The sequence below is a fragment of the Peromyscus californicus genome, unplaced genomic scaffold, assembly GCF_007827085.1.
Source record: "Peromyscus californicus insignis strain IS unplaced genomic scaffold, ASM782708v3 Scaffold_22__1_contigs__length_63687245, whole genome shotgun sequence".
In the NCBI taxonomy this organism is placed as follows: Eukaryota; Metazoa; Chordata; class Mammalia; order Rodentia; family Cricetidae; genus Peromyscus; species Peromyscus californicus.
In genome coordinates, this window is record NW_026294525.1 from 55165549 (window position 1) to 55185023 (window position 19475).

A 19475-nucleotide genomic window follows, 5' to 3' on the forward strand; every position below is an offset into this window, starting at 1 on the left:
AGACTGGAGTAATTCCTGCTGCATAAACAATCGGCCCTGCACACCCTCACTCGGACTCAATCATCAATCAAAAGAATCTGGAAAAAACAACTGTATCTGCACTAGACACACACAAGTTTCCCTCCCCTTGTCATTATTCCGTAGAAATACGACAAGCATTTACAAAGTTCTGTACTAGGTCTTGTGGGTAATGTGGGGATGGTTTGAGTGCTCAGATAACGTGCAGTCGCAAATCACTTTACACTAGGAGCCTGAGCATCCGAAGGTTCTGGTGTTCATGGAAGGTCTTGGACTCAATCCCCTGCAGATGCCCTGTGATTAACATAATTAGCAAGTAAACCAGCTTCTGGAGGAAGTGGCTGGTGCCCAGCGAGGCCTGGCAGGAAACTATAATCCAGCCAAAGTGCAAAGCTGAGTGTTCCGAAAGTCAGTGGGGACACACGTGGACCCCCTCCACTCAGCAGAGCTCAGCAGCTCCTCTTCCAGGGCAGGGACTCTCAGACAAAAGCAGGACAATGGGTGGCAGAGCTCCCCTGCCCACGGCCAAGAGACCCAGGACCTGCAGGGGCTGCGGTCAGCAGGCCACGTGGGGCCCCCTAGAAGCCCAGCCAGGTCTCCCTCCTGGGCGCTGCTTGTCCCTGAATCAGTTTGTTTCTCACTGGGGCTAGTTACTGTCCACAAGGGAAGAGGAAAGAGAGACCTTCGTTTGACTATGGAGTCCAGCACCGTTCATCACCCTCTTACTCAGTCTGCAGCTCACCAGTTCACCCAGCCCCAGCCAGCCCAGCCTGGTCCTCCAGCTTGCACAGCGCAGCACTCACTTCCTGGAGCCATAACCCCTGTTCCATGTCTGGTTTTATTTTCCAAATACACTTACTGTGTGTTGGATTTGCTTATTGATTATTCAGGCGAGGCTGTGTCTTCTGTTGTAATTTTTTAATAATTAGGTATTTAGGATTGAACTTTACATTTCTTTCCCAGACTTTTGGTCAGTAGAGCCTCAGACCCAAGTGAGATTAAAGTTTTAGCTTTGACTAGGTGATGAACAGGGAGACATGACAACTGCTGGCTTCCACATTTATAAGCATACATACCAGCCTACACGGAAACATTATCTGCGCTCACGCTCACTCTCTCTCTCTCTCTCTCTCTCTCTCTCTCTCTCTCTCTCTCTCTCTCTCTCTCTCTCACACACACACACACACACACACACACACACACACACACACACACACACACACACACACACACTGTGTGTGTGAAAGACAGACAGAGAGAGAGAGAGAGAGAAACTATTAGAAGTTAAAAGTTTGTGAGATGTGCCCAGCATTTCTTCTAGGTACTTTTGGGAAAGAAAGCCTGACCCCCGCTGGCCAACCAGAGTATCAACTCCTCAGATCCAACCAAGGCCAGTGCAAAATCCACAGGCTGCAGCTAGGGGAAGGTTTACCTGCATGACTCTCGCAGGCACTGGCAGAGGTCTAGTCCACAGTATTTTACCAGAGCTGCTTAGGACAAGGGCGTGGGGCTGAGTGCACACCTGGATATGCTGAGCACTGAGAGCAGAGATCTCCCTGTGCCTAATGACGAGCATCTGCTTCGGGTGAGCGCTCTGTACTCACAGGAAATGCCAAGCTGGAAAGCAGCAAACAGTTCTGCCCTCAGCCTTAGACTCTAAGGTCAACTCCTGCCCCACGAGGCCTCATCATTTGCAACTGCTCATTCTTCCTTAGGATCCCGGGTCCCAGAGCCGGCACCTCAGTCGGATCGGCATTACAGCTCCATGCAGTCTCCAGTCTGTGCTCTGTGTCCTCTACATTCTTCTCTAAGTAAATCCTGCTCATCTTAATGGCAGTTTCCACCAATTCTTGTCTACAAGGCCAGGCTACAGATAGATGCTTGCTTGAGATCAGAGGTAAGCACTGGTAGATAGATTGCCTCATCTTAGGAAGCATCTTAGGACTGTGGAACCTAAAGGAACAAGGCCTTCTTTCCCTACCACAGAGCAGCCAGCTGGGAAACAGGCAATGACCCAACGGACCAAGAGCCTGGTTCCGGGAAACACCACACGCAATCCCAGATCAGACGGAACCTGAAAACACACACACCCTGGACTCCATGAAGCAACACTCTGCTACAAGCCACTATGGGTTTCAGACATGCCAATCATGAGGCCTGACAGACAGTTCTAAGAGCCCACAGTTTGCTGAACAAGGTTAGAGTGGTCACCCAGAACCAGGAGAGGCTGATGGAAGCTTGAACCAGGGCTGACTGGGAAATCCGAAAAGAATTGTCTATACCAAGAAACTTACCAAGGGAAACTAAGCATTCATTTTTTTTAAGGGAGCCTGGAACATTTTATTTATTTATTATGTATATAGTGTTCTGTCTGCATTTATGCCTGCACCTCCAGAAGAGGGTACCACACCTTATAGATGGTTGTGAGCCACGACATGGTTGCTAGGAATTGAACTCAGGACCTCTGAAAGAACAGCCACTGTTCTTATTAACCTCTAAGTCATTTCTCCAGTCCTAAGCATTTATATTAAATTTTTTTAAAAAGTAAATAAAAACTTATGAGTAGAATTTTAAAAAGCATAATTTGTAAGTCAAAGAACTACTTTTTCATTTAAAAGAAAAAGTACATTCAGCCACAGCTCTAGTCAAACTAATGGGGAGTGAGGAGATGAATATTCAAAATCAGAAGGGACACAGAAAAACAGCTCTAGTGAAATCATGGAGTATAATGTCCAACCTCACCCTAGCAAACTAAACACCTTGGTAAAAGGGACAGTCCCTTGGAAATACGGATGATTAAAACTGATCCAAAAAAGTCCTGAACAGAGTGATGGAAAATCTGGGAAAGGCTCAAAAGCTAATCTTAATATTTGGACTTGTCCCACACAGCTCCACAGAGGAGGTCTTGAACTCCTCAAGCAGCAGGGAACTCCCGTGCTATGTAATCTGTCCACTAGGGGTGCAGTGACCGGCACTTCCTACGTGCCTGCAACTCTGATAAGTGGTTCGAAACCATTTAATCATTTAATTTTCACAACTATCTGAGGTGGTTTTCTTCAAATTACAAGGTAAGAAAACTGAAGCTTAGAAAGGGTAAAAACATGACCACACGACTACTAAAATTGTGGAGCTGGAATCCAACCCTATTTTTACTTCTAAAGTTGCTCATTTAATGACTACATAGTACCACCAAATCACCAGATTCCAAGTCTGTAAGGGTTCTCTCGAGTTGCTGGAGGGAATGGAACTCTGGAAGAAGGAAGAGCAAGTAAGGAGCTGATATAAGCACCTAGGTGCACAACCAGCCTACGGTGAGCGTGGGTGAGAAGAAAGAGAAGGGGCGAGTGTGCGGAGGCACAGCTGAGTGCAGAGGCTCACGGGGACTGAACTGCCCAGGTCCAAATGCTCAGGTCACACACAAGTCCACGGGTTCTGATACCTGGGCTTCCCCAGTGAGAAAAACGAGACACACACACACACACACACACACACACACACACACACACACACACACACACACACACCCGGAACCCGACACACACCCCACTCTCCTACACACACTGTGATTTACAAAGATGCTATATATAGACGAGGAGTGGGGCTGCAGGGCCTGACAAGCGGGCCCTACATAAACCTACATTACTTCCTCTAATCACATTTTGGCATCCTCAGAGACAGTCTTCCCAGGCCTCCTAGATCTTAAAACCTAGGGATGGGAACTGAGATTTCAACCACAGCCAGAAGCTCCAGAAGTGAAGCATCCGTGCCTTGCAGAGGGGTCTCTGGTGTCTTCCATGAGTGAGGGCTGTTCCCCACAAACATGGCAAATGGACTAAGAGCAGCTAAATGTGGAAAAGAATAAAAGAGGTTGGGAGACACAGTGGTCGGTCCCTCCACATTAACCACTAAGCTGCACATATCTGGCCACAGTTGTCACCTGACGCCAGCATCTCAGAGAAGAGCCACAGACCTGAGTCAATGCCTACAGGGAAAACAGACATGCTCTATGCCAATGCCTTTAAGCATCTCACCAGCGCCTTGGGGTCAGCTTTTCTACCGTGGCGTTTTCTCAAGTAGTAATCAAATGGGACTCAAGATGCAACTCAGTGTCTCTTCGGCACTACCCTCTAAGAGCTCAAAGGCAGGCTCTCCGGCCTACGTTAGCCCGGACATTCCACAGTGGCACACTGCACACCACAGCACATGTAACCTAAGAGTTGGTACGGGAGTTGAGGACAGAGGAACAGAAGGGGAGGGAACAAGTTCAGAGAAAGATGAGACTCTGGGGGCAGCGGCCATCTACTTCCCTTCCTACTGAACAGAAATTCTAGGTATCGGTGCTGCCACTGCAGGAACCAGAATTCTGGGTTCCCATCACACCTTGTTCTGTTCCCACAGGAGAGACAAGAGATAAGCACTTGTGTGGAGGTTGGCTGACAAGCGCCCCCCCAACCTCCCCACCCCCTGGGCACAGTTACGGAACAAGAGAGGGCTCCATCACTGCAAACAGTCTTTGCAGTGTTCGCGGTAGCGTGAGTTCCTACACTAAGCACTGAGCGCTGCCTGCTCCAAGTGTGGCCCTCAGCACATCATCCCCGCAGCGGCCCTCAGCACATCCCTGCAGCGGCCCTCCAAGCCTTGCTGTGAATTCCTCGTTTACCTAACTTGGCCAGAATCAGTTCCTACTGCTTACATCAAAAACTCTGGAACAAGGCCAGTGAGATGGCACATACAATCCTGATGACCTGGGCTTGATACCTAAAACACACATACACACATGCATTAACCATAAACAAAATCAAACAGCTCGAAAACCCTGGGACAGGGGCGAGACAAGGAGAAAGAAAGCCAACAGGGCAGGCAGCGCTTGGAAGGAGTCACTGGGCAGCAGCAACTTCCTCATGCTTCTGACAACTATGTCAGCGAGACAGCAAAAGGAATTTGTACCCTAAATACATAATCTCAAGTGTGGGTTTAGGTAAAGAATGTTTACAAACGGAACTTGGGCTACACATTCCCACAGGAGGTAGGTAATGAGACATTTGAGACGGAAGTCCTGGAGACTGCAATAACATGTGGCAGTATGTTTACTTCAAGCATTTTCTGTCTCCACTTGATAAGGTAACATAGAGTGTAATTCTCCATCCAGGTCCCGACATGAGACTTTAATGAACGGGTAGAAGGGCATTTCACAGGCCTACTTTGCCAGTGGGGTTCACCATGTGCCAATTAAAAGGGAGGCACCAAACAGCTCGGAGATGACCACTGGCCCAGTTTAACCATCACACTGTAAAAAGCAAAAATCAAGTTTTCAAGTGGGGTGGCAATCGAGACTAAGAATGTATCTTTTTTTGTAAAAATCTACGACTCAAAAGGGAAATCTGGCTAAGTTTGTAGATGAGGTGAAGGGTCTTTAAAGCTCAACATTGAGGAGCTGACTAGGAAAGCAGGCTGGGAGGATGGGACACTGTACTGTAGTGCCCATCCACCACTATCTTGGTTTACTCACTGCGTATGGTAAATGGAGTTTCACATACATAGCACATATGCTCACATGGGTGCCATAACCTCACAGCTACATGAATAAACAAAATTTTCCTCTATTTTGTGTGTGTGTGTGTGTGTGCACGTGCACACATATATACATGTTCACACGTGTGGGCACACCTGTGCATGAAGGTGCACGTGTATATGTTGTGCAAAGGTTGGTGTCAGGTGTTGTATTCCTTGATTGGTCCCTATATACTGGAGCAGGATCTCTGGCCGAACCCAGAGCTCACTGATTCAAGCAGTCCAGTTAACCAGCTTGCTCTAGGGCAGCAGTGCTCAACATAGGAGTCAACAACCCGTTCAGAGGGTCGCCTAAGACCATCAGAAAACACAGATATTCACATTATGACTCATAACAGTAGCAAAGTTACAGCTATGAAGTAGCAACAGAAATAATCTTATGTTGGGGGGTCACGACAACACAAGATGCTGTATTAAAGTCACAGCATTAGGAAGGCGAGAACCACTGCTCCAGGACTTCACTGCCTCTGCCTCCTGTGCACTGGGATGACGGCGAGCCCCCACATCCACTCGGCTTCCACATGGGGGATCTGCACTGCAGTCCTCACGTGTGTACAAGCACTCTACCCCCGGCTGTCTCCCCAGGGCCCACTCACTTGTTCTCATAAAGGAAACGAAACGTAAAGGCTGCCTTTGGTCACAGAAGTGCGAATAAAACTAAGGGCTCACCTGTGCCCTCTGACTTCTGGGTCACCTGAGAAACATTCCATTCCACCACAGAAGAGCATCACCTAGACTGGAGGAACAGAGCAAAGTCTTCAAAGAACACAGTAACCCAAACCCACTCCAGCTGACTTCCCGTGTGCCTCAGCTCCCCCAGCCAGCGCGCACGGCTACTTCACCCGCACTTCACGGCACTGAAATTCCTCTGAGCAAGCTTCCACTCCACTGGCTTTCCTGCAACCTGCCCAGTGGGAAGATGCAGTCAGAGGGATCCTCATTCACCTGGCCCTGCACCACACTAGGAAAAGCTCTTGCTCCACGTAGCCCTAGGCCAGACTAATACAAACAGCAACGCCTGGTTTAATACTAGAGAGCAAAACTACAACAAAACAAGCATGTGGAAAACCGGTCTCAGCCGATGCAGGAATGGAGCCCAAGAAAGCAGGCGCTTTGCTCCTAAAATCCCTCCTCCGCTGGTCTGCCATGGAGGTCACTGATCTCGTAGAAACTATTGGGTTATTTAAATGTCCCAGACAAGGAAAGGAGAGGCAATGGAACAGAGGAAGAAGATAAGACACTTCCAAGCTTCTCGACCCCAAGATGGAAGGCAGTGGGTCCTACTTTTCAGCCCCTTGCCAGCAGGTGTAATTGGTTACCATAAACAACCCGGTCAACAGAAGACTGGGAAGAGAAGGTACGAGATGCTCTAGGAAAGGACAAAGACACTACACAGTCTCAAAAAAAAAAAAAAAAAAAAATGGCAGTTCATCTTATTTGTTTAGAAAGGATACCTATACACACAATGTTTTGCATTGATTTTTCTGGTTGCTATTAAGAATTCTCTAAAGAAACAGAAGGGAAATAGAGCTGGTAGTCTCTCTTTGCCAGGAGAAGCTCCCAAGAGAAAACAAACAAAAGTCATTGGAGATATTTAGCTGACTATACACTTGGTTCCTCGAGTGCCCCGATCCCGAGGAGTTCTGATGAAGTCAGAGACTGACTTCACAATCAGAATTTAAGCAGCTAGCCCATGAAAGGTGTAAATGCTTCCTTTCTCTGTGCACATCTCCTTCAGCCACGCAGTACCAACTCCAGGAAGTCAGTTAAAGGGGTGAAGATACCTAAGATGCACAGGATAAAGAGAACGTGATTACAGACGCCACTTCAATCTAGACCTGAGGTCTACAAAGCCAAGCCTAGGGAGTGGGAAGAAATGATCTCAATTATCACTACGGGGGCGGGGAGGGGCCCTGTGGATTATTGCCAGCTCCCAGGAGAACACACACAGTTCACTACTCCTGCAGTGACCCAGATGACGAAAGCAAGGGACGCCATCTCCAAAGTCCCAAGGGGCCAGGCAGAGCCAAGGGGCGGAGGACCCCCTTACGGGCTATATAGGGGACCAGAGCGCCCCTATACAAGGCATACTGATTTCTGAAAGGCACTGGCCTTGGCAGCCAGGCTACCACTGACCTTTAAGACAGTGGTTTACAGAAGCTCCTCAACTGAAGTTATATCCTGATGAACGTACCAGAAGTTTAAAACAAAGTAAGTCGAAACTGCATTTACTAGGCCCAACTTACCAAAGCACAGCATCAGCACCAGGACGCACTGTAAACTCTCGATGGCTGACTGTCACTCCTGTGGCTGGGCACCTGGGTGCTACAGCTGCTGCTATGGCCAGCGAGCACCACACTCCATCACCAGCTGAGGAAAAGATACACTCGAAACCCCAACTACTGCTGCCACTCGATATATACTGCTTTCCCGAGGTAGTGCTGGGAAGTCATTAAGTCCTCATCAGCTGTGTCTGGGGCAGGAGACGGAGGGGAAAGGCAAGCACATCCGGGAATACGGAGAGTTGCTTGTGGATCAGCATGGAGTGACTACGAAGCAGAGACTGACTTTTTTTTTTTCAAATCACAGGGAAGGACTGCAAACCTCCCCGGGACCCAGGCACCTGACATCTCATTTACACCAAGAGATTTACTGTGTACAGAAAGAACGCTTCCATCCTAACAGAGCTCAGCAGATCCTCTCTCTCTCCCAGGGCAGGAACACCCACAGACAAAAGCAGGCCAGGGGAATGGCCGAGCTCCCTCCAGAAGCCAGGGGACTCGGGACCTGGAGGGAGGGCAGGGGTGCAGGGCAGTCACAGAAGCCAGCAAGCAGGGCAAGCCGAACAGTGTCATGTAGCTGCTTCTCAAGAAACATCTAGAAACTGAAGCTAGAGGAACAGAACGCTGCACTTTCCAAGACAATGTGCAAAGCCAATTTTTTAAAGTGTCTTTTGTTTTCAGTACTTGCTGAACATTAACACGAACAAACATCAAACTACACGGAAGCCTTCACCCCTCAGATGCAAAGTCCGTTCAGCCGTATTATTACACAGTCCTCAACTACGTAGTGCACCTTTCCCTTGGGGTCCCACGGCCCTCTCCCCCAAGATGTAGTCGATTTGTGCCGGGCCCCACAGTCTCAGACCTGCTAACATTACAACCCCAAGGTAGGCGCCTGTCTCCTCTCCAGGGCCACCTGCCCTCAGATCAGGAGGGCTCATGGTTGGCAGGCCACTTGGGGCCTCCCAGAAGCCCAGGCAGGTCTCCCTCCCAGGCTCTGCTTCAGACTGTGCACTGAGTTGTGCGTGATCTACAGTCGGGAGCGTCTGCTGTAAAATGGGTCCTCAACAGTGACACTTTGAAAGGTGTCACCCATCCCTGCTGGAGAGTTTTCCAAGTTATATATATATATGTTTGCTGACACTCTTTTATAAAGGCACAGCCTAAATGGCCAGCACAGTCGGAGTCAGACAACCTGTACTAAAGACGTGGTTGAACGGCAGACTATCTCAGAACCCAGTACCGAACAGCTGGAAGCCTTTCTCGTTTCCGACTGGCGAAAATATAATGAGTCGGTTCTTGCTGCTGTTCTGTACCAGCTGTGTGAACACTCGCCTCGCGCCACCGAGTGTGGCTGACACACCTCTGTGGGACTGCCGGCGACCGCGAGCGGAAAACGCTCCTGCTGCTTTTCTAGAACGCACAGAGGGGCTGAGAACGCAGCAGTGTGGTGGCTCACCATCTGCTTGGTGGACAAGGGACCCTGGTTTTGTGGGCTGGGGAGACGGCTCAGTGCGTAAAGTACTTGCCGCACAAGCATGAGTGTCTGAGTTCAGATCCCCAGCTCCCACATAAAAGGCTGGGTGAGGTGGCGTGCCCTGTCATCCCAAATCCCAGTGCTGAGGAGGCAGACAGAGGAGGATCCCTGGGGCATGCTGGCCAAGCAATCTAACCAAACCAGTAAATATTAGATTCAGTGCGACAGACAGACAGACACACACACACACACACACACACACACACACACACACACACGACCCTGTGACCCATCTCCTACAAGCCCTCCCACTAACCCAAAGAAAGAAAACATACTCTATCGAGGTTTTCCTTTTAATCTGAAAACAAAAATTTAATGGCGAGCAGGCATAGCTGCAGCTGCCGTGTGAGCAGACCGTGAGAGTGGAGGCTGGCAGGCGCTTTCACAGACATGGTCCTACAGCCAGCACCCCCGAGGCTCACACAACCCAACGGCGTGGTGGGGTCTTTCATTTATTGATACTTGTTTGTTTATCTTAGTTTTTGTTGTTCAAGACAGGGTTTCTCTGTGTAGCCCTGGCTATCCTGGAACTCATTCTGTAGACCAGGCTGGACTTGAACTCACAGAGATCCTCCTGCCTCTGCCTCCTGCGTGCTGGGATTAAAAGGTATGAGCCACCACCTGGCTTCCACTTTTATTTTTATTTTAATTTTTGATAATCAACTCTGCTGCTGGGTTCCACTCCTGGAAATACACCAGAAGGTGTCCTTGGCAGGTTACTTAATTCACACTTAGTACTTCAATTTCTGTAAAATGTGGGGGGAAAGGTCTATTTCAGAGTACAAAAATCAAACACGCTAGGGTAGGCAAAGCTCTCAGTAAACTATCTGACACACAGTAAGCATACAATAAATCTTAACCATGAAAACAACAATGCGTTATTAGCATCCATCAAAGGCTGCCTGCATCACTAATTAGCGAAATTTCATCTATTAACTGGAAGCTTGGCACCTACTAATAAGTGGCTTATTATCCACAGGACCAGTCATTAGGAACAGAGGAACAGCCAAGCAAACACACCAGGTGCATCCGGTTGTCTGAAATTGCTAAGTGACTTGGACAACCAGCATCAGAGGCTGGAGAAACCCAGGTTAGACCAGATGCGTCAGGCAAAGGAATCCTCACTTCACTGGGGGCAGTTTTCCAGAGATGTGCCAGAAACGCTTAGGAGAAACGTTACGGTCCAGAGTCTCCCCTCCACAAGGGGGAGAATTCTGTCTTCCTTGAGGGCAGTTGGGAAGCAAATGGAGGATTGCAGGCTAGAAAACCTCGGGATGGAGGAGTGCCGACTTCAGGCACGAAGGACGGGAAGCTGACAGAACCACGGTGAACAGAAAAGGAGGCTCCGGTCTCACCGGACGGTGAAGCTGGCAGAGCCAAGCGGAGCAGGCAAGCCATTCGTGGGATGGAAGGAAGAAGGCACAGAGGACATTAACTCCAGCCAGAGCCATCTCCTCCTCCTCCTCCTCCATGTCTCACGTCCTAGGAGTCTACTCCAGTTCTTCCCTGCTGGAGCAGGGAGAGCCCAATCCCACTAGCTGGTGCTTTCCAGAGAATGTAAGCAGATTTGCAAATGTGGATTCAGTTCTCCAGGGAACACTGACGTCACAGTGCTGAGGGCCCATGAGGCACAGATACAGGATATGGAGAGAGGCCTGAAAATGACCTGGACAGCATGTGACTTTTTTTTTTCTTTTCAATCAAAAATTTTTTTTAAAATGTTTTTCTTAGGGGGAAATATGTGCTAGGATTCTAAAGGCACTCAAATTTGTGAAATGGTGAGTATTTTCTAGCTGGCTTCTTGTTGCTGAGATAAACACTATGACGAAAAGCAGCTTGGGGAAGGAGGGGTTTAATCTGGCTTGCAGGTTGTTCGGACCATCACGGCAGGAAGCAGGAGCTGGAGCTCCAGCCAGGAACCTGGAGGCAGGAACTGCAGCTCACACCATGCAGGACACTGGTTACTGGCTTGCTCCACCATCTTTCTTGTACAGCTCAGGCCCACCTACTTAAGGATGGTACCAACCACGGCAGGCTGAGCCCTCCCATATCAACAACAGTCCAGAAAAATGCCCCCACAGACTTGCCCATGGGCCAATCTGATGGAGGCAACACCCTAGCTGAGGTTCCCTCCTCCCAGGTGACTAACGTATGTCAAGTTGACAAAGACTAGCCAGGACAAGGAGCACACTAGACACAGTACACGCATGTGTGTTCTTCATGTTCTGTACGTGTGTTTCTATATATGCAGATGGGTGTTGGGTGCATATGGAGGCCAGAAATCTACTGATTCTGTTGGACTGGCTGACCAGCAAACCCCAGGATCCTCACGTCTCTACCTCCCCAGCTCTGGGATTACAGGGTACACCCAACTTTCTTTGAGTGTGGGTGATCTGAACTCAGGTCCTCGGGCTTGTGTGGCAAACTCTCATGTACAAAGTAGAATGTGTGGCTGCACCTCAAAGAGCTGAGGGACTTAGGATGAACTTGAGAGCCAGGTGGGGCGGCACACACCTTTAATCCCAGTGCTCTGGAGGAAGACAGGAAGATCCCTAAGTTCAAAGCCAGCCTGGTCTACAGAACGAGTTCAAGAGCCAGGGCTACACAGAGAAACCCTGTCTCAAAAACAAAACGGTGAAATTGAGACACAGTAGTCCCTCCCAAGGAAACCTAACCACGTAGCGCATACACACACACACACACACACACACACACACACACACACACACACACACACACACACACACACACACCTGACAAGTTCCACAGTGCAAAGGAGCAATCTCCACAGCTCACAGCATCAGAACTTCATTAACAAAACGAGACTTCAGCTGAACCCTTGAAATGTTTCTCCAAAACAAAGTTTTATGTTCTTAGTTTTCCCTCTGCCCTGACTTAACAAAACCTAACAATACTCTTCTATTTACAATTTAAGTTTTTTTCTTTGTTGTGTTAAAACCAGCACTGAATTATCAAAACTAGTGTTTGTCTAATACGTAGGATCTTTATTTCTTTGCCCCACCCCAAGGTAGGTTAAGCCATTTTTCCTTTAAACCATTATTTTCTCTAGTACAATCTGTTTTCTTCCCTTCCTTTTAATATTTTCTTTTTTTTTAAAGATTTATTTATTATGTATAGTGTTCTGCCGACATATGTGCCTACATGCCAGAAGAGGGCACCAGATCTCATTACAGATGGTTGTGAGCCACCATGTGGTTGCTGGGAATTGAACTCAGGACCTCTGGAAGAGCAGTCGGTGCTCTCAACCTCTGAGCCATCTCTCCAGCCCCCTTTTAATATTTTCACTCCAAATACATTATGCACCAGGTGTCAGGACAAGCCACATTTACTTAACATTTATTCACTCTGGGGACTGAATGTGTTTTCTCCTTCTTCCCCTTCACAAAACATGTGACAAAAAACAGGGGTGCCCACAGGGACACACCCTGACCCAAGGCAGAAACCCAGGGAGACAGAGGACGGGAAAGCTCTCGCTACAGACATCTGCAGGTGAGTGCTGGTCACTAAGGTGACTTATCTCCTACTGTAAGCCAAAATTACCTTCGTCTGCTCGCTGTCTGGGTCTTCAAGCCAAGCATAAGGATCACAGATTTTATGTCCATGATAATCCTGTACCTGCAAAAGACAAAATGAGAGGTCTTGAGTAAGCAGTGCCCAAGCCCAGTTAAAAAATATATATTCTGTATGTGGAGAAATGCGAAAGGGCCAGACAAGGACACTAACTGGCTCACTGGCAGCATGTCTGCCCAAATTACCACATGAACCAAAGTTGGCAGGTTCTCAAAGGTGTCAAGCCACTCTTCATGAAAAGAATGTTTTAGCAGGAAAGAAAGACGAAAGGTCTGAATAGGAACCGGCTCCATCTGTACAACATCCAACAATATGGCGGGCTGCTGGGCTAGAGAAACTCACAACCGTGTTGCTGGGGTGAAGCACAGAAGGACACAATGCCGTGGGCACACACGGAGGACACACCTGGGAGTCAGCACACATGCCAGCACACACGCGCTTCGGCTCCTGTTCACACTGACCTTGGCTAAGGAAATCAGCTCCCTACAACATGGCATATGATCAGTTTTGCTTTGGGTCTGAACTTCTAAAAGCAAGTTTCTAATACATACTCTGGTTCTGCTGCCAGCTACAGAAGCTGGCCTACACACCATGGGGCATACTCAAACCACAACCTCTTTTGGCTGTTATGAGATCATCTTTTGTCACTTACACATAGCACAAATGCCATCACACACACACACACACACACACACACACACACACACACACACACACACACACACGGCACAAATGTCATCACCACTTAGACACTTGAAGAAATGAAACTGTTCCATGTTGACGGAGCCTGGGGTGGGGGGAGCCTCTGGAACTCCCGACTAAGATGCTTCTAACAGCACAAAGTCCAAGGCCTGGCCCCAAGGACCAGGGAAGGGGCTGGAAGACATAAACAGGCTTGCTCTTTACCACTCTCCATGTGATCATGCCTAACGACACAATCTCTCCACCTCAAAGGGTCAAGATGAATCCTATTAACTAAAGCCTAGTATCAGTTTCTCCAGTCTGGTCTGTGGGTGACCCTAACACTCTGGGTAAGGCTTCTTGCACTGGGCTGTGTGGGACTGTCACCTCTACCACGATGAATTTGTAACTTGTCTCCTTGCTTTCTACCACAAAACCAGAAGACTGGGGCTACTCCCCAAGGAAGGCAAACTCTCCCGGAAAGAGCCCCTGAACATTCTTTCCAGTGCTCCTCCAAGCCCAGTGTCTCCTGCCTACACCCCTGCCTGTCAGCATTTCTCCCTATCTGGAGCCACCTGAGAGAAATGGAGGATGGACAGAAAAGGCTGGGTGAGCAGGAGGAAGGTCTGGTTACACAACGGACCTAAAAACAGACTAAGCCCGCTCCTCAAGGGTCTTCATAAAAACCGATTTTCCACCTTTATCACTCTCAATTTTGGCTGAACGCCACTCAATGAAAGCATTTTAAGATCTCTTCTCATCTACAAACCTTTCTCATTTGACACCTTGAGTGGTTATATAATAGGTTTATAGTAAAAACTTTCTCTCTGTTGTCAATACAGAAATCATGGTTTTAAAGTCCTCTGAGGTGCTCTGGCAGGCACAGGATTGAGCAACATGCCTACAGCCATCCACATTCAGTCAGGGCTGTGACCAAACCAGTCAGCCAGCCTGGAGTACAGACCACTTTAAAAATGTCCTTGGGCATACTGCCCAATTTGCTTTTCATAAGAAAGTAGAAAAGTTAGTAGCGTAGTCATAGCAGTCCACACTGAGGCAAAGTGTTGCTGTGGTATTTACTGAGCATTCATTGACCATTCACGACTTTGCTACACAAAGAGGGGCCGATTTACTATATAAAAAGTTGTTGATAATTCCAGGTTACAGACTGCAAAACACATTTCAGAGAGGTTAAGAAGAAGAAAGGTCAAACGGTTTACCATGTGCAGCCAGAGACTGAGTTCATAATACACCATGGATTTCTTCCACATTAATCTATCCAACCCTTGCTGTGGGGTGAGGAAACTAAAGCTGGAAAGAGCTAACAAGTGGGGTGCAGCCTATTGACCCCAAAGCCTGAGGGTCTAACATCTGCTATGTCCTTAGCTAGGAAGCCTGACCAGGTGTACCCCAACAAATACATGGCTGAGCTCCACCTCAGGACCCAGAGCATCACATGCCTGACTGCAAACGGTCCTCTACAAGAAGTATATATGTCTTCCCAGACCCAGCACTGTCTTCTGATGTTAGTTATCACAAAGACATTAACCAAGACAAGAAACGATTCTCCAGTACGCTCCTACTGTCAATCCCCAGGAGCCACAGTCCACAACATCCTCTTCATTGTTGCCCGCACCCCTTTGTAAGACCATGCCCTACCGAGTGGTCTCACAGCCACATCCCTTGTACAGAAGTTACATACATGGAATTCATCATGATCTAAGCCTGGAAGCCATCCTTCACCTCCCCAAGGGGCTGTGAGAGCCCTGATAAGACACTGCACTGCTTGATGCTGTTCGTCACTGCACTGGGTCTGCTTCTCTTTCCAGCTGCCCCCAAGCCTGACTTTCCATGGGTGGTGTGGTCATGAGGGTCTTCCTGCTGGCCTCTAGGTAAACGCCATTTCACAGCTGTTCAGATTGCACAACTATGGCTTTACTTTAATCTCGGGTCCATTATGTCCTTTCACCCTTAGCCAGTCAACTCTCAGGTTCAATTCGAAAATGATTTCCTTTTAGCCCCGTCCTTCTCTGTGTTTTCCACTCACCCAACACCCTCTACAGGGCTCGGGTGTCCCGTGGGAGCCCTGCAGTTCCTGACCTGTTGTTAGATAAGCAGCAGTGGCACAGAAGGGCTGATGGTCTTCCACGAGAAGGGCCAAGTCCACACATGGGCTTCATGCTCCAACTCCACATTGACGGGGAACTAACAAGCAGGGCTGAGAGATGCTCAAGTGAGAGACGGAACTACAGAAGTCCCCAGCATGTGTTCTAGGGACCAAACCCACCCTCCAAATGCTACACTGGAGCAAATGCAAGAAGTCAAATCTAGGAGTTGGTGTTACAACCCCGCTGCGGGGAAATGCCACCCATGGAGGTTACCAGGCCAACATGACTAAGCCATGAAAGCCACAGGCTGCCCCTGGCTGCCACTCCTGCACCAAGGCCTTGGTGAGAAGGTTCTAGAGCGTATTCTAAATAACCTCTTTACAGTTGTGTGTAAACCCTTAGAATATTTCATACAATCCCTACTTGGCCCTTGCAGGAACTGTTAAACTTAGATAAATGACAAGATTGGTACAGACTGGAGTATGGAAACATTAAGCAAGAACCAACACTACCCTTAATCCACTCCAAGGTTCAAAAAAAAAAAAAAACCAAGAAAAACCCTAAGACTGTATTTATCAGTCACAAAATGGTAGTAGCTATATATACATGTAATACATATTAATGATAATGTATTAGATGTATATAATGCTAATTTGAAAACCAAAGGGCTCTCAAGATTCAGTCAACACAGTTCCCCATCTTCCTCCGTGACCCACTGCAGAGCTAGGCCATCTGAATGGCAAGTCTTAAGTCCATGTGGGAGAAAGGAGGCCTGTAACAGGTAAGAGATCTGTTCAGAAGTGAGGGACACCACCAGAACAACATTCCCCTTCCTCATTCCAGCAGGATCATTCCACTCCTGTACACAACACAAGCAGGCCTTCCCTGTGGGAAGAGGGTTTGGAGAATGGTTAGGACAAACTCAATAAGCAAGCAGCTGAACAGGCCGAGAAACATGGTTACCAGATGGTCACTGGTAAAAGAAACATTGCAGCAGATATTTGAAGTTCATTTGAAAACAAGATGGGCTATCACACAAACCTTTACCTCAGTGTGCTTCAGAGTACACGGCATAAACCGGATAAACGTAAACAGAAAAAAAAAAAGACAACTGGACTATACAAAAATATTTTTACTATGATTCTATTTTAAGTAACCTGACAAATTGGCCTATGAGCCCAGAAATCCGGGCCATCATATTTGGATTTAATCCACCTCTTCAATGCCAAACTAATTTTTACACACACACACACACACACACACACACACACGTTTGCCCAGAATTCTGAATTTCACTGTGTCTGAAGTTCACCTGCAGCTTAAGTAAACAGTTACTCTCACTGGGCAAAACTTACTTTGTAAAAGGCCTCACCTGACTTAACTTCCTTTATTAAGCAAACTTGGATGGCCTCAGCTCACCGGGGCCCCTGCTCCTACCCCACCACTCTGTCTCCTCATTTGCAACTCCAGCAACCAACGCCCAGCCCCCTACTCGGGGCAGGGCAGCCTTAAAGCGGAATGAATGAGCTCCCACTCTTAAGGACTTGCAAATTCCAAGTTCTCAAAGTTTGCTTTTGTTTTAAAATCTTACATCATTTCCCACGCACACACACCAGCATACACTTTCCCCTACCACCATATTTAAGCCAGAAGGCTCCTCGACTTAGAGACACGGGTACAGTCCGTGTCCCCACCGGCCCCAGGAGCCCACGCCTGCCGGGCGTCTGCCCTAGGAGCCGGGTGGCGCTGACCACAGACTCGGGCACGTGGGCCGCGGCTGCCCGCCGGTCCCGCGCCGGGAGGAGCCCCGCGACCCCGGCCGGCTCGGCAAACAAAGGCCGGGGAGCCGCGCGGGGCGCAGGGGCGCGGGGCTGCGGGAGCCGTGCTGCGGGAGGCGTGGGCCCGGCGGCGCGGCGCGAGCGGGGTACTCACGGCGGTCTCGTCCCGGTACACGTCGGGGTACTGGAAGGACAGCATGGCCGGGGCCGGGCGCGGGCTGCGGGGGCCGCGGGCGAGGCTGGGCGCGGACTGCGGCGGAGGACGGCGGGCGGGCGAGCCGGGCGAGCGGGCGAGCGGGCGGGCAGCTGGCGGCCGGCGCGCACCGGAGGACTCGCGGCGGGGTTGTGCGCCAAGCAGGAAGACGCTGTCGGCGAGGCCCGGAGCCCCTCCCCGGCGGGCGGGCCCAAGCGCCGGCAAGAGGGAGAGGAGTCGCCGCGCGGGCGCCAGAGCGGGCGCACAGCTCCCTCTGCAGGATCGCCGGCCGCGCCCGCGCCGCCCGAGCGCACGGAAGGGCACGCCGACGCCGCCGCGCCACGCCGCTCGGCGACCGGCCTCCCGCAGCCCCGCGTACCCCGCCTTCCCTCCCTCCGCGCCGGGGAGGGAAACTTTGCCTCTTCGCTGGCCGGGGCCTGCTTTCCCTCGCCTGCCACGGTGGACCCGGGGACAGATACGCTTCACGGTGACCGTGAAGGAAGCACACTGCCCTCCACCCCAGCCGTTGAAGGACACCGGGAGCACGGCCTCCAGGCTGCGGAGGTGGTTTGGAGGTGTTGCCCGGACAATGAATGTGCGCGTGTTGGCGATGTACTGACTGCTAGGGAGCGCGGTGGGAGGACTGCTGGGTATCTAGGGTTCTCTGCTTGCCCTGCCTGGCTCCTCCCTTCTGCTCCAGGTTTTGCATTTTGAGCTCCACTGTTCCTGTGTTGGAAAGAGACAAGATAACCAGCCCGACCTCAAACCCAGGAAGATTTAATAACTGTACTTCTTTACCCCTGGGCTAACGATGGTTTGTGTTCTGGCCTCGATTTGTGGACCATCCAGAAGAGGCCTGTTAGCCCGGGTCCTCCTAGTATTGCGTGTGCCTAGTGTGTCCCTGCCTTGCTGCCAGACGTGGGGAGGAAAGGGGCCATCAGAAAAAGCCTGCGCTGTGGGAGAACTCGCGCTGTTGGTTTCCAACAGTCAAGACTCTCTCGGCAGGCTGGCACTACTGAGCCCAGTCGGCAGGGGGTGCCGGACAGGCCAGCTCCTGCCATCTATGAGAGCTTCTTAAAGATTATCCCAAGGACACTCGACCTAGAAAGCCCCAGATAACAGTTGATACCTCATTAAACTTTGAGATGAAAACGTTATTGTCCCAGTTTTACAGTTGAGATAAGCTGGGACTTTCCTTTGTTCAGAGTTTCACAAATAGTGGGGTGGAAGAGAGAGAGCCAGGATTCAGTCTCTGGTGCTAACATTCATTTCCAACTGTCTGATGCCTTCCCCCTCAAAAGGCAAATAGAGATGCAGTCTGTGTAGTTTACAAGGGCACCCCTTAGCAGCAGAAACTTGAGTTTGACAACTTATGGTAGAAAGCCTAGGAACCGCAGTAGCAGCCCTATTTTTTGGACCCTGTTGCTGTGATGAAACACTGACCAGAATCAACACGGGGAGGAAAGGGTTTTACTTCTGCTTAGAGGTGACAACCTGACTCACGCGCGTGCCTACCTGCTGCCTTTGTTAGATAGCCCGAACCTACCTGTTCAGGGATGGTACTTCCCACAGAGGGCTAGGCCCTCCAACATCAAATAGGAATCAAGAATATGCCCCGCAGATGTGCCTACCTGCCAATCTGATAGAAACAACTCTTCCATTGTTCCTTCTTCCCAGGTGTGTCAAGCTGACAACTAAGATTAGCTATCACCATGC

At 49.5% G+C, this 19475-nt stretch overlaps 1 protein-coding gene across 1 annotated transcript in view; it reads right to left on the minus strand.

The window, feature by feature from the left end:
• Prep (prolyl endopeptidase) overlaps window positions 1–17854 on the minus strand; it is a 106941-nt gene extending 89087 nt beyond the window's left edge. Inside the window, exons 1-2 of the mRNA XM_052751410.1 lie at window positions 17721–17854; window positions 12970–13044 (exon numbers count right to left, since the gene is read on the minus strand). Coding sequence (XP_052607370.1) covers window positions 12970–13044; window positions 17721–17765 — 120 coding nt within the window. The 5' untranslated portion in view covers window positions 17766–17854. The remainder of the gene's footprint in view (window positions 1–12969; window positions 13045–17720) is intronic.
• Window positions 17855–19475: the final 1621 nt, after the last annotated feature.